The sequence below is a fragment of the Cavenderia fasciculata genome, assembly GCF_000203815.1.
Source record: "Cavenderia fasciculata unplaced genomic scaffold Scf_Dfasci-G-p-12c09.r1-3, whole genome shotgun sequence".
Taxonomy (NCBI): domain Eukaryota; phylum Evosea; class Eumycetozoa; order Acytosteliales; family Cavenderiaceae; genus Cavenderia; species Cavenderia fasciculata.
In genome coordinates this window covers 420,430-433,234 of record NW_004457736.1, presented here as the reverse complement: position 1 = coordinate 433,234, position 12,805 = coordinate 420,430, and the positions used below count along the sequence as shown (strand labels likewise).

At 32.3% G+C, this 12,805-nt stretch overlaps 4 protein-coding genes across 4 annotated transcripts; 2 read left to right on the top strand and 2 right to left on the bottom strand.

Moving 5' to 3' along the window:
- Nucleotides 1-260: 260 nt before the first annotated feature.
- Nucleotides 261-1,682, top strand: eIF2s1 (eukaryotic translation initiation factor 2 subunit 1; the record flags this gene model as incomplete). The annotated part of the gene is made up of 4 exons (XM_004361729.1): nucleotides 261-504; nucleotides 745-866; nucleotides 897-1,042; nucleotides 1,118-1,682. 4 exons carry the CDS (start codon nucleotides 261-263, stop codon nucleotides 1,680-1,682), a joined length of 1,077 nt encoding a protein of 358 aa, XP_004361786.1.
- A 390-nt stretch (nucleotides 1,683-2,072) lies between these two features.
- On the bottom strand, nucleotides 2,073-2,342 carry abnA (actobindin; the record flags this gene model as incomplete). Its single annotated transcript, XM_004361728.1, has 1 exon — nucleotides 2,073-2,342. One exon carries the CDS (start codon nucleotides 2,340-2,342, stop codon nucleotides 2,073-2,075), a length of 270 nt encoding a protein of 89 aa, XP_004361785.1.
- Nucleotides 2,343-3,103: 761 nt separating this feature from the next.
- On the bottom strand, nucleotides 3,104-8,830 carry DFA_06071 (uncharacterized protein; the record flags this gene model as incomplete). Its single annotated transcript, XM_004361727.1, has 7 exons — nucleotides 3,104-3,916; nucleotides 3,981-4,382; nucleotides 4,467-6,802; nucleotides 6,877-7,185; nucleotides 7,266-7,408; nucleotides 7,494-7,623; nucleotides 7,702-8,830. The coding sequence occupies 7 exons, from the start codon at nucleotides 8,828-8,830 to the stop codon at nucleotides 3,104-3,106; spliced, it is 5,262 nt and encodes a 1,753-aa protein (XP_004361784.1).
- A 461-nt stretch (nucleotides 8,831-9,291) lies between these two features.
- On the top strand, nucleotides 9,292-12,780 carry regA (cAMP phosphodiesterase; the record flags this gene model as incomplete). The annotated part of the gene is made up of 9 exons (XM_004361726.1): nucleotides 9,292-9,299; nucleotides 9,719-10,329; nucleotides 10,424-10,585; nucleotides 10,662-11,064; nucleotides 11,147-11,479; nucleotides 11,551-11,797; nucleotides 11,840-12,076; nucleotides 12,170-12,603; nucleotides 12,660-12,780. 9 exons carry the CDS (start codon nucleotides 9,292-9,294, stop codon nucleotides 12,778-12,780), a joined length of 2,556 nt encoding a protein of 851 aa, XP_004361783.1.
- Nucleotides 12,781-12,805: the final 25 nt, after the last annotated feature.

The window sequence follows — 12,805 nt, the reverse complement described above, 5'->3', positions numbered from 1 at the left end:
GAGTTGGATGTGTTGGTTGATAGTCGCATTCTTGGTTTCTTCCTCGTCTACTTTGGGTATGTGCCTCCTCCACTCACATTTAGTATGACCGATTTTTTTAATTTTTTTGAATATTTTTTTTTAAAAAGAATGCGGTGAACTCAAACAAAGCTAGGTTTTCTCTCTCTAGTACTAACTTTACAACACACGATTGATTAGTTTGCCTTTTAGTAGTAGTAATAGTAATAGTATTATAAACGAAAGCAACAGAACAGATAAAGATGTCGGATAGTTTAAATTGTCGTATGTACGATAAAAAGTACCCAGAGGAGAATGAACTCGTTATGGTTATGGTCAGAAGCGTAGGAGAGATGGGTGTCTATGTTTCTCTTTTAGAGTATGACAACATTGAAGGTATGATCCTTCTCTCTGAAATCTCTAGACGTCGTATCAGATCCCTCACCAAGTTGGTCAGAGTCGGTCGTCAAGAAGTTGTAGTTGTAGTCAGAGTCGACAAGGAAAAAGGTTTGTATCTCTCATCAATAAGATGGTCAAATGACCAATCAAATGATCACACTATAGATCATTTGAATGGATTGAAACACTCTTACAAAGCATATTGTTCTAACAACCATCCATTCTATTTAATACAAATCAACAAACGATCATCATTTTGTGTACAATCATTTTGTGGGTGATCTCAAAAATAATCAATCAATGGTGAATTAAACAATATATTACAATCAACAACATTACATTATATAGGTTACATTGATCTTTCAAAGCGTAGAGTTACACCAGAAGAAATCACCAAGTGTGAAGATCGTTATAATAAGTCAAAGGCTGTACGTACAAGTCGGCATAGATCTCTCTCTCTCACTTTACATGTACTAACATATTTATATTTAACATTATAGGTTCACAGTATCATTAGACATCTTTCAACCAGACTTACACAAATCTCTGAAAAGACAGTTTCTGCTAAACAAATATATAGACAATTTGGTTGGGCCATCTATCAAAAATTCGGACATGCCTATGATGCTTTTAGACTTTCCTTAACGTATGTAATTTAATATATATAGGTTCAAGTCATTCAATCATTTATCTAACCAACTTTTTTTGAAATACTCTAAAGTGAACCATCAGTATTTGATGGATTTGATATTCAACCAGAACAATTAAAGATTTTGAATGAAATTATCGCACATAAACTCAAGCCACAACCACTCAAGATTAGAGCAGATTTGGAATTGACTTGTTTCGATTATGAAGGTATTGACGCCATCAAGGCTGCCATCAGTGCCTCACAAAACCACGCCATGCAAAGCGTCGTTGTTCCACAAGATGCCACCCCAGCAGACATTGACAAGCTCTTTGGTGTTGTCACCATCTCTTTGATTGCTCCACCACTCTACGTTATGGTCGGTACCTTTGACGACAAGGAAAAGGGTGTCGCCGCTCTCAACAAGTGTGTCGAAGTTCTCGGCGAGGAATTGGAAAAGCGTAGCGGTAAGCTCACCGTCAAGATCCCAGCCCGTGCTGTCGGTGCTTCCGATGACCAAGAGTTGGATGATCTCATGGAACAATTGGGTCGTGAGAATGAAGAAATCGATGGTGACGACTCTGATGATGGCTATGAAGAAGAGGAAGATGATGATGAAGATGAGAAACCAAAATCAAAATCAAAGTCCAAGCAATAAATTAAATAAATAAATTAAATCTAAAAATTAATATATTATATAAATAATTTGAAGGACCCTTCCAATCCCAAGGACCCAATTCAATGAAAAAAAAAAAGAAAGAAGATAAAGGTGCCTTTAACACTATGATTTTGATGGTTTTTTTTACATACATAAACAGAGAGAAGAGATTGATCTAGAGAAGAGTATTAATCATTCTTGACCATCATCATCAATCTGTTTAATGTTTGTATTTCTAAAAGGAACATCATTAAAGATTAAATCCTTTAACTAGAGATACATAAATAAATTATTTTTTTATTTTTTATTTTAAATTACAACAAGGTTATTATTATATATGGATGGACCTGTCTATCTATATGGTATGAATGTAAAGATAGTATAATAAGTTTAGTTGGCAGCCTTGGCCTTGATTTCACCAAGGAGGGCACCACGGTTGTTTTCCTTGACATGGACATCCTTTTCAATGACTGGACCAGACTTGTCGACGGTTTCAGCCTTGTTGAGCTTGTGATCGGTGGAGAGTTCCTTGAGGAGGGCACCATGGTTGTTTTCCTTGACATGGACATCCTTGTCAATGACTGGACCAGACTTGTCGACGGTTTCAGCCTTCTTGAGGTTGGCACCAGCTTGAACTTGAGAGAATAAAGCGTCAGACATGATTATATTATTATTTGTCTATTTGGTATTTATAAAGATGTATAAATGTGTTTGATGGTTAATGAAAACAAAGCTTGTTAGATACTGTCTGATATGTTGTTGTTAACTTGGTAGACCAAGTTGAAAGATTTTAATTTATCTCTGACTTACAAATTGGGTATTGTTATTTAGTGAACTAAATGAATGATATGAATGTACTTGGCAATGTACTACTTGAAGTCACTCAAATTGGATAAAAAAAATTTAATTTAAATAATTCTAGCCCAAATTGATTCAAATTCAAACAAAAAAAAAGTGTTGGGTGGATTTTTTTTTTTTGCACCCAAATTAAAATAATCTCTTTGAAGTGATTTTCAAACCGGCTCAGCAACATCACCCCTCGACGCCAGCGAGCCCAAGTTTCAACCCCGATCTGAAGTCCTCTACGATTATTATGGAGGTGGGGGTTAAATCGAATTAGCTAATTATTTTCACAACTATTATTTCTTTTCTTTTATTGATAATCCTCCACACCACTAAATGGCTTGTTTTAGGGTGAGTAAACATTTGAGCATTTATTTTCTTTGGGGGTCTTACACTGACACTTTTTTCATTAGGATTAAAATCACACAGACAACACATTGTTCCAAACTAAGAACGACTATACCACCCAATAAATAAGGATCAATCTTAAACAAACAACAAAAGTCAAACGTTGATTTTCAGTCAAGGTCATAAATATGATTGGCAGCATTTATTTTATTTAATAATATTATTATAATTTAACGATCAAACAACATATTATGGTTTGGAATGGATTGTGTTAAATTTTGAATAGAGAGTGATAGAATATCCTGTTTTAGTCTTTCCAACCTCTCTGTGCTGAGAAAGAGTGGTTTACCTCTACGCAGTCCAATGTCCTCGTCTCCGTGTTCGTCGAGATAGACCGTACCCCATATTTTGATAGAGTTTTTAAAGAGGATGACTATGAGTGATTCTGACAATAACAAGCTGACGCCAATCCCTGAACATGATGCATAGTGATCAATGTACTCTGTATAAGAGCACATTATCTTTCGACAAAACATACATATGATTCGATTACGGAGTTCCTTTTTGGTTGCATTGTGACATTCATCACATTCCTTTTTGTTCATTTCTAAAAAGAATGGAATATATTCTCTAGGAAGATTAACAAATTCAAACTTTTTGTAACCTCTAAGTGGCGGATATATGGTCGAGGTAGTAGTAACAACTTGTTGATTATTGTTATTGTTGTCTTCTTTGATAGTAGTAGTCGTAGTATTGTCAATCCAAGTTTTAATAATCAAATTTGAAACGATTTGATTATTATTTAGAGTTTCCATGAGAGATTCATTTGACAATCCAAGATATTTTAAAAGATATTGATATTCATTATCGATACCATCATTTGTACTATAGTCTATTCTATTGGAAGTGTTTGGATAATCCAAAACCGATAATAATATTCCTGTTCGTCTAAGGAATGGTAAACATAAACTTTTAATCTCTTGATTCATTTCTCCATTTGATATATTTTTAATCTCTTCTAAAATTGTTCCTTTTAATATATTCTAAAAATAAATAATAGGATATTAATATTTGAATTGAATGATTTGTTATTTTTTTTTCTTTTACCTTTTGTTTTAAAACAATAATTGATTGAATAATAGTTGAAATAAATAATAGTTGAACAATAAAAGAGAATGATAATCTTTGATGAATAGGTAAAGATTCTGTACAAATAAACATTCTAACCAATAATCCAAACATTTCAATATTTAAAAATTGAATATTGATTTGATCCTTTTCAGTAGTTCCATTATTATTATTATTATTGTCTTGTTGAATATTATTATTATTAAATATTCTATTCAACATTGAATTCATTTCACTTGTTCTTTGTCCTTGATTCACCAAACTTTTAGATACAACCAATTTAACAAGATTCTGTAAACTTGATTTAAAATGGTGTGTAATAGAATCTAATATATTTGATCCTCTTTTTGATATTTCTGTTATTGTTATAGTTGATATTATCTAAAAATAAAAATAAAAATAAAGAATAAATGTTATTATCATTTTGATATAGACTTTTTCTTTTTTTTTTTCTTTTATACTTACAATATTCCATAATAAATGAAGTTTATAAGGTGAATCTTGATTACCAATAAGTTCTTGTAGTATGATACCAGGTGTATATAATGATGCTGTATGAATTGGGAATTGTTGATTTGTTTGACTAATTGCCCAATCAATAAAAGGTAAAGTTGAAGGAGATATTTGATTGTTGTTGCGATGAGAATAAATTGGACAATCAGAGAATGGAATAATAGTATTTGAGATTCGTCTACAACAAGGACAATGGAAAGAGTCAAGTGGAGAGTGTTCGGCAGCTCCAGCTCGATGATGAGAGGATTGTGATTTGAGTAGTTTTTTATGACATTCAAGATGCATCAAATGAGAACAAAAGTTGATAAATGAACTCTTGACTCTATTGATATCTTTAAACAATTCCATATAATCCATTGCCACTTGTTCAATTGCCGACCCAAGATTTGAACTATTTTCCAAAGGTAGAAAGGATAGGATTTGATTCTTTTGAATATAACTAACATAACCAAAAGGTTCTTTGGTAGGATTCATCTCTTCTTTACACATTGAACAAGACCCAAATATATTCAAATCTTCATCTTCATCCATATCTATATCACTTGATGATGATGATTTTGGTATTTCCTCGTCATCTTCATCGATATCACCAAATACCAATAATTCAGAATGATCTTTTTCCTTTTCCTTTTCCTTTTCTTTTTGTTTTGTCTTTTCAGTACTATGTTTGAGGAATGATCTTTGTTGTTCACTAAACTTTTTCATAATTTCTAATTGTTTCTTTCTGGCAAATTCTTTTTGAAGAGATCCAAATTCAGGAGACTTTGACAATCCCTGAGAGTTGCCAAGACTAGTCGCCAACCCACTATTACTGCTTCCAGAGCTACCAGCCATATCATTGGCCAAATAAAAAGGTTTTGCTTGTTCTACCAAAGGATGTCCAAGAATCAATTCAATCGCGCCAGTGTGTTGTTCTAGGTTTGATGAAGATGTCAACATGGTGTTGAGAAGCGAATAGATTGTATGAGATATCGATGCAGAACCAATCATAAAGTAGCCAGATTGTTTAATGGGATGGAACATATTGGCAACAAAGTCTTTTGGATGAAACCCAAAATCAATTGTTTCATACTTTGGTACTGATGGTTGTTGGTGGCTGTTACTGTTATTATTATTATTATTATTATTAATATTATTATTTTTTAGATTATTATTATTTGAATGATTTAAAACCAATGATATAAGATGAAGAGTATTTGTGACGAGTGCTTCAGATGTACGTGGTGATCCACTAAGACTATTATAGAGAATGGTAAAGATGATAGAGTGAAGGATATCACAGTGCAATATCTTTTCAATACCCGATAAAATGGGGATAGCAGGAACAAGTGGATGAATTGGTCTGTGGTATGATGATGACGATGATGATTGTCCTGTCTTTTTATGATTTTTGAAATAACGACTATAGTTTTCTTCTGCTTTTTGTAATTCGACACGCGAGTAGAGTGGATAGTAGGCATCCCACTCTTCCCAACATTCATCTCTGAGTTGGTATTTACCCTTTTCATGAACGGTTGCATTGTGGTAGATGGCAACCGATTCAAGTACACGGTCAAATCCAGGATGACTGTTGATCGTGTCATGGTGTCTTTCTACGAGATCGCTGTGTGTCGAGTTGCCAATAGCCAAGATATGAATCAAATCTCTACGTATAATCTGTTCGGTTGTAAATCCAGCCAATTTTGAACGATCTGATACCAAAGAGATAATGAGTGCCACTAGATCCTCTGCCATGACCAAATTGTTCTTGTCTGCATTTGATTGGTGAACCGGTACAGGTGGAACGGTCGTTGTCTGTGGTTGGGGTGGTCTGGGTGGTCCATTCGTATTTCCACCATTTGTCGAAGATCTTAAGAATCCAGGAAGCAATGATGATAGAGCTGCACTTGGACTACTGAATAATCCGTGTGGTGATAGAATAGAGGTTGGTTGTGGTGAGGTGGATGGCGATGATACTGGAGATGCTGGTGTGACAATGGTACCATCCAACACAAACCACGTCGTCAATTCGGATCTATCTAAAAGCTGTGCATAGATTTGTTCAGTCTCCATACACAACAAACAGAATTGCAAGAGATAGAAATCAGGTTGACAGAATTCATCGTGTCTGAGATACAAATGGCTCTGGTATAGAACCGATGTACCATTTCTCACCCAAGACCCACTCTTTACCTGTGAAAGGAATACATACAATCTTATAATTGGATCAACAATAAAAGATGGTTCAACATAATTTCCTTTACTATTAAATAAACATTGTTTTGGTTGTTTTTTAAATATTAATATTACTAATAATAAAAAAAAAAAAGGTAAAAGTATTAGTAGTGTTATTGTTATTGTTATTATTAATTGTTTGACTTACAATCATAAATAAATTCAATTAAAGATCGATGTAGTGGTAAATGAATAGATACGGGTTGTTTGTTTACTCTAAAATCTGGAACGCGATTATCTCGAAGACCACGTTTCCAAGCAATTTTTGAAAGACGATGACCTGTACAATTGTAGAAATTTTCAATCTCTTCCAAAAAGTGATTCTTTAAGTTTAGTATTTGTGATTCTTTGATTAGATCACTATTGTTGGATGACATGGTCAATATCAAATTTTGAACTGGATCCAATAAATATTTTCTAAGATAAAATTCAAAATTAAATGCATAATGCCAAAAATCTAAAAAATAAAGAAATAAAGAAAAGAAATTAATAACCAATTAATTAATTAATTAATATTAATATATTATTATTATTTACCATCTTCTTGTTCAATGTGGACTGTTGCAATTCTAGATTGCGAATAAATTTCTTGAGCCAAAGTCAATGGTTTAAAAGTTTCAAATAATTGTTCTGGATTTTCCATCAACCATAAGAAACTTGATTTATTTCTTAAAATATAACTAAATTGAAAAAAAAAAGAGGAGAGGAATTAAAATAACTATAGTTTGTATCAATGTAATAATTAATTATTCATTATCATCATACCATATATCAACAAGAGTTCTAAAATAATGTTTATCTTTAATAACAGGACTATTTACAATTAATTGACCAGTATTCTTATTTTGAGCATTTTTAATAACTGCATTAAAATTATTTACAATGTGAATAAAATCTGATAAATAAATAAATAAATATAATTAATATAAAAATGATTGATTATATTATATGATATATTTTTGTATATATTTACTTTGGGTTGAAACAATTTTTAAAGCAATTGAATCAACTGTAAAGAGTTGGACAGTTAGGGAAAATGGTTTGGAGATGTTTCCTTCGGTGTCATAGTGACGGACAATATCATAGTTTTGTGAAAGATGGATGGAAAGTTGATCGCGATAGTCATTCGAGACAAACAATGAGATGACAAATCTTTCCAATGGTTCGATTTCCTCTTTTGATTCGGCTAATAGATAAAACGTTGATAAATAGATATGTTTGTGATTGTCCTTATCATTTGTAATATCGTTGTTGTCGGTAAAGGATGATGCACAGATTAGTGCTACATTGTCACCTAACAAATCGATTAATTGGTTCATAGACTTGACAAGTTTCATCAATGGTTCGATATACTGATAATTGATTTTATACATTTGAATGGTATCTTGTTGTTGTTGTTGTCCTTGCATAGATTCATCCATAGATGAAACAAATGGGGAAGATGGGGAGAGTGGTGGTTGAGGTGGAGGAGGTGGTGGTGGAGAATTTACATTATTATTATTATTATTATTATTACTACTTTGTTGATGATGTTTTTGAGGAGAAAGTGAACGATGAATTAATTGTACAATGGCAGATGAGTAGAGTTTGATGGTTTGATGAAGACTAATTGGGAGTTGTCCAATGACACGAGACTGCCCGTGAAAGTCACACCATCCCTCTCGCTTCCAAGCAGATATATCACCACAATCGCAGCAGCCTCTAAACGATGGTAACAGTCGGTACCGATGTCCAACATGTTTAGAGGGTTGGAAGCATTCGACGCAGAGTGCACAGTTTTCGTCAAATTGACAATCGATACACTTGTAAATATAGGTATCACTCTTCCACACATTACTGCACATTGACTTTGTCGAGCAATTGGCATACTTTGTCTTGAGGTCATTAAATGATTTCAATTCACCTTGTGTACACAACCACGATGCAACATCTAGTAATGAATCAACCGACAATGAATTCTTTGTTGTATTGCCTGTTATTAATTCAATTAGTTTGTTTGTTACAATTGTTGTATTCCTTGATTGATTATCATCACCATCATCATCACCAAGCCTGAGAATATGATAATACTCTTCAATTTTCTTTTGGTGACTCTCTGTCATATCTGTTGTATAGTATAGTATGGTATAATAGTATTCTTTCTTTTCTTTAATTTGTTTGTTTAAATAAACTTTAACTTTAACTATACTTTCTAAAAAATCTTTCTTTTCTGTTCTCAGTGCTTCTCAAACTGCCCCAACAATCATACACAAATTTCATTTATTATTTTTTTGTAATTACCAAATTTGGGTTTGATGAGCTCAACATTGTCAGACTGAAGCCAAGCAGTAGACAGTATCGAACACTCATGAGAAGTTTAGTTTAGTCTGACGTATCTCCACATATCACATGAACAACTTTGAAGAAGAATCATCTCAAAAAAAAGGGTATAACTTATGTTGATTAAGTATCTACAAATCTTTAATTTAAAACAACAGCTGTTTATTTTTGTGATTTGATTGGGAGTTGTGAACTGTTTGGTCAATCAACGAGTAAACCTTTGGACGATAATTTATTAACAAACATGAATGTGTAACAAAATAAAATACTTTACCTTTGTTGTTAGTTTTTGTTTTTAATACAGAGTAAAAAACAAATTATTAATTATTTAATTTCAAATTATTGTTGTTTTTTTTATTACTATTATTGGTTTGAACCCCTCTTATTATTTAAATTAGATGTGAGTGCTGCTGACAGAGAGACAGACAGATAAAGATAAAAAAGATTAAAGCAATACACAATCAATGAGATTATTACCAGCAATCATCAAACACCAATATAATTAGATAAATAGAATAGAATCGCTGCGGGACTGCTGCTGCCAATTAAGAATAATTATAAAACATAGAGAAAGAGAGAGAGACAAGAAAGGAGATAGTTATGAACAACAAGACAGACTATGAGGAGGATACTCCTCCTCCTCCTCCTCCTCCTCCTTTGGGAAACCATAGTACTCTTACAGACGACAAACAAAAATATATTAATAATGACAATGAACCAAGTAACACTACCTCATCCGTTCATGTACATGCTGTAAATAGTAACAATACCAATAATAGTGGTGACCATCATCATCACCATCATAATCATGGACACTACCATCACCATCATCACCACCAATATGAACAACCAAGTGGAGGGTCGCCTACCGCTGATGAGTTGACCACCAATATAATCAATGCCATGACTACTCCATCAACAAATACGACACCAATACCAAGACCACAACATCATCATCATCATCACCATCACCAAACGTCAGACATCAACAACAACAACAACAACAACAATGTAAATAGTAATAATGAATCATCAAGCCAAGAAAATGTCTTATCACCACCACCATCATCATCTTCAACAACTGTAAAAAAGGCACCTGTATTAGCAACACCGTCAGCTACCACCTCCACAACAACAACAACAACTACAACAACGAACCAAGAAGGGGACCACCACTCTGTAAATACATATAGTCCTAGCAAGGTTCATATTTTAGTGGTTGATGATGACCAAGTCCAAAGAAAGATCCTAGAAAGTGCTCTAAAGAAATTTAAATATAATGGTAATTAATTAACCAAAAATTTGGATAATAATAATAACTATAATTAACAAATTTCTTTTCTTTTCTTTTATTTTTGTTATTCTATTCTATCTAGTAACGGTTGTTACAAATGGAGAAGAAGCATGGAATATATTAATTAATGGTAATACAAAATATGACTTGGTTTTAACAGATGTTATGATGCCAAATATATCTGGATTTGATTTACTCCAAAGAATCAATGACCATGCTGAAATTAAAAATGTTCCAGTTATTTGTATGTTCGAACCAAAAATAATCATTCATTGAGAATTTCAAACTCATTTCTTTTCTTTTACTTTTTTACTTTTTAGTAATGTCTGGAACAGCAATTGATTATAAATATGCAAATGATACAATCAAGATTGGAGGACAAGACTTTTTAACCAAACCAATTGCCAAAGAACTATTGAAAAAGAAAATAGATACTGTTCTAAACAGTATACTTAGAGAAAAGAATGAAATGGATCTTCGAAGTCAATTGTCACAGGAAATGGAGACACGTGCCAAACTTACCAAACAGATGGAGGCCAAAGAACACGAGGTTGAAGAATTGACCAAAAAGATGAATGAAATGGCATCTTTTTCAAGGGATGCAATGGAATCACCTTTGGTATCAGTCACTAGAAGTATAGAAGAATTAATGCAACAAAAAGGTTGGGCTGTACATGAAACTGAAGTTAAATCAAAATTATTATCAATTTTAAAGGAATTAGGGTAAGTCAAGTAATAATAGACAAAAGACAAAAGACAAAAGTTTAGGTTATACTTATATTTATATTCTTTTCTTTATTTTTAGATCATCAAATATTTATCGACCATCATTTGAAAAATTGATAAAGAGTGAATCAGTTGATCCGGTGACAAAGAGTTTCTTGGTGACTGAATTCAGTAGTGTAACGGGGACAAGAAGAAATTCAATTCCAACGTTCCCACAAACATCAAACAAGGATACCAAAGAGGGTATCAAAGAGTGGGAGTTTGACGTTTTCCGATATTCAGAGGATGACCTAATGCCAATGTTGGTAGACATGTTTGAAAACTTTCAATTACTCGAAACCTTTAAGATTCCAATTGAAAAACTTCAAAGTTTTATTATGGCTGTTCATTCTCTCTATAGAAAGAATAATAGGTACGTTGAAAACATATGATAAATGATAGATGGATAGTTAATAACCATATTAATATTTTTCAATTTTTTAGATATCATAATTTTATGCATGCATTTGATGTTACACAAACATGTTATACATTTTTAACTTCATTTAAAGCTGCTGAATATTTGACACATTTGGATATCTTGTCATTACTAATTGCTTCAATGTGTCATGATTTGAATCATCCAGGTTTTAATAATACGTTTCAAGTTAATGCTCAAACTGAATTATCATTACAATACAATGATAACTCTGTATTAGAGGTAAAGAATAGGAAGAAAGAAAATGAAAAAGTAATAATTTAACTGATTTCCTTTTTTTTTAATTTTATTTAGAATCATCATGCTACATTAACTTTTAAAATTTTAAAAAATAATGATTGTAATATACTTGAAGGATTAAATGAAGATCAATACAAAGAATTAAGAAGATCTGTCATTCAATTAATTTTAGCGACCGACATGTCATTCCATTTTGAGTATATCAACAAATTCCAACATCATCTAAACAATCAACCATTCGATCGTAACAAAAAGGAAGATAGACAAATGATTTTAAATTTCTTGATTAAAGTTTGTAATCAAAAAAAAAAAAGAGAGAGAGAGAGAGAGCACTCTATACTCTTTATAAATATTAACTATTCCAATTTATTTTATAATTTTTAGTGTGGAGATATTTCAAATGTTGCAAGACCTTGGCATTTAAATTATGAATGGTCTATTAGAGTATCAGATGAATTCTTTCAACAATCAAACTTTGAAAAGGTGTGTGGTTACCCAGTGACACCCTTTATGGACAAGACCAAGACTACAAGACCAAGAATTGCAGCTGATTTTATCGATTTGGTTGCTCTGCCACTCTTTCAAAATCTGTGTAGATTCTTGACCGAGGCCAAAGTGTTGATGGAGATGATGAGTGAAAATAGACATAAATGGCAAATCGAGTTGCAAAAGCTGGAAGGAAGAAAAGAAGGCGATGAACAAAAAGCAAAAGATAATGACTCACCAACCACCCCGACCACCAATTTAAATAGTAGTAGTTCATCATCAAAATCTGCCGATATCAAATTACCTTCTATTGATGAAGAAGAAATGTCAAAGTAAAAAAAACATAAAAGGAAAAAAAAACCAAAAAAGACATTTATACATTTTCAAGAAAAACAATCATTCATGTTCAAAATCAAATCACTCCAATCATCCAACCAAATCAAATCAAACCAAACTCCAATCATCATAATAAATTTCAACAAACAAAACAAACAAACAAACTCAAATAATACTTTAAGCAAGATATCTTTTCAA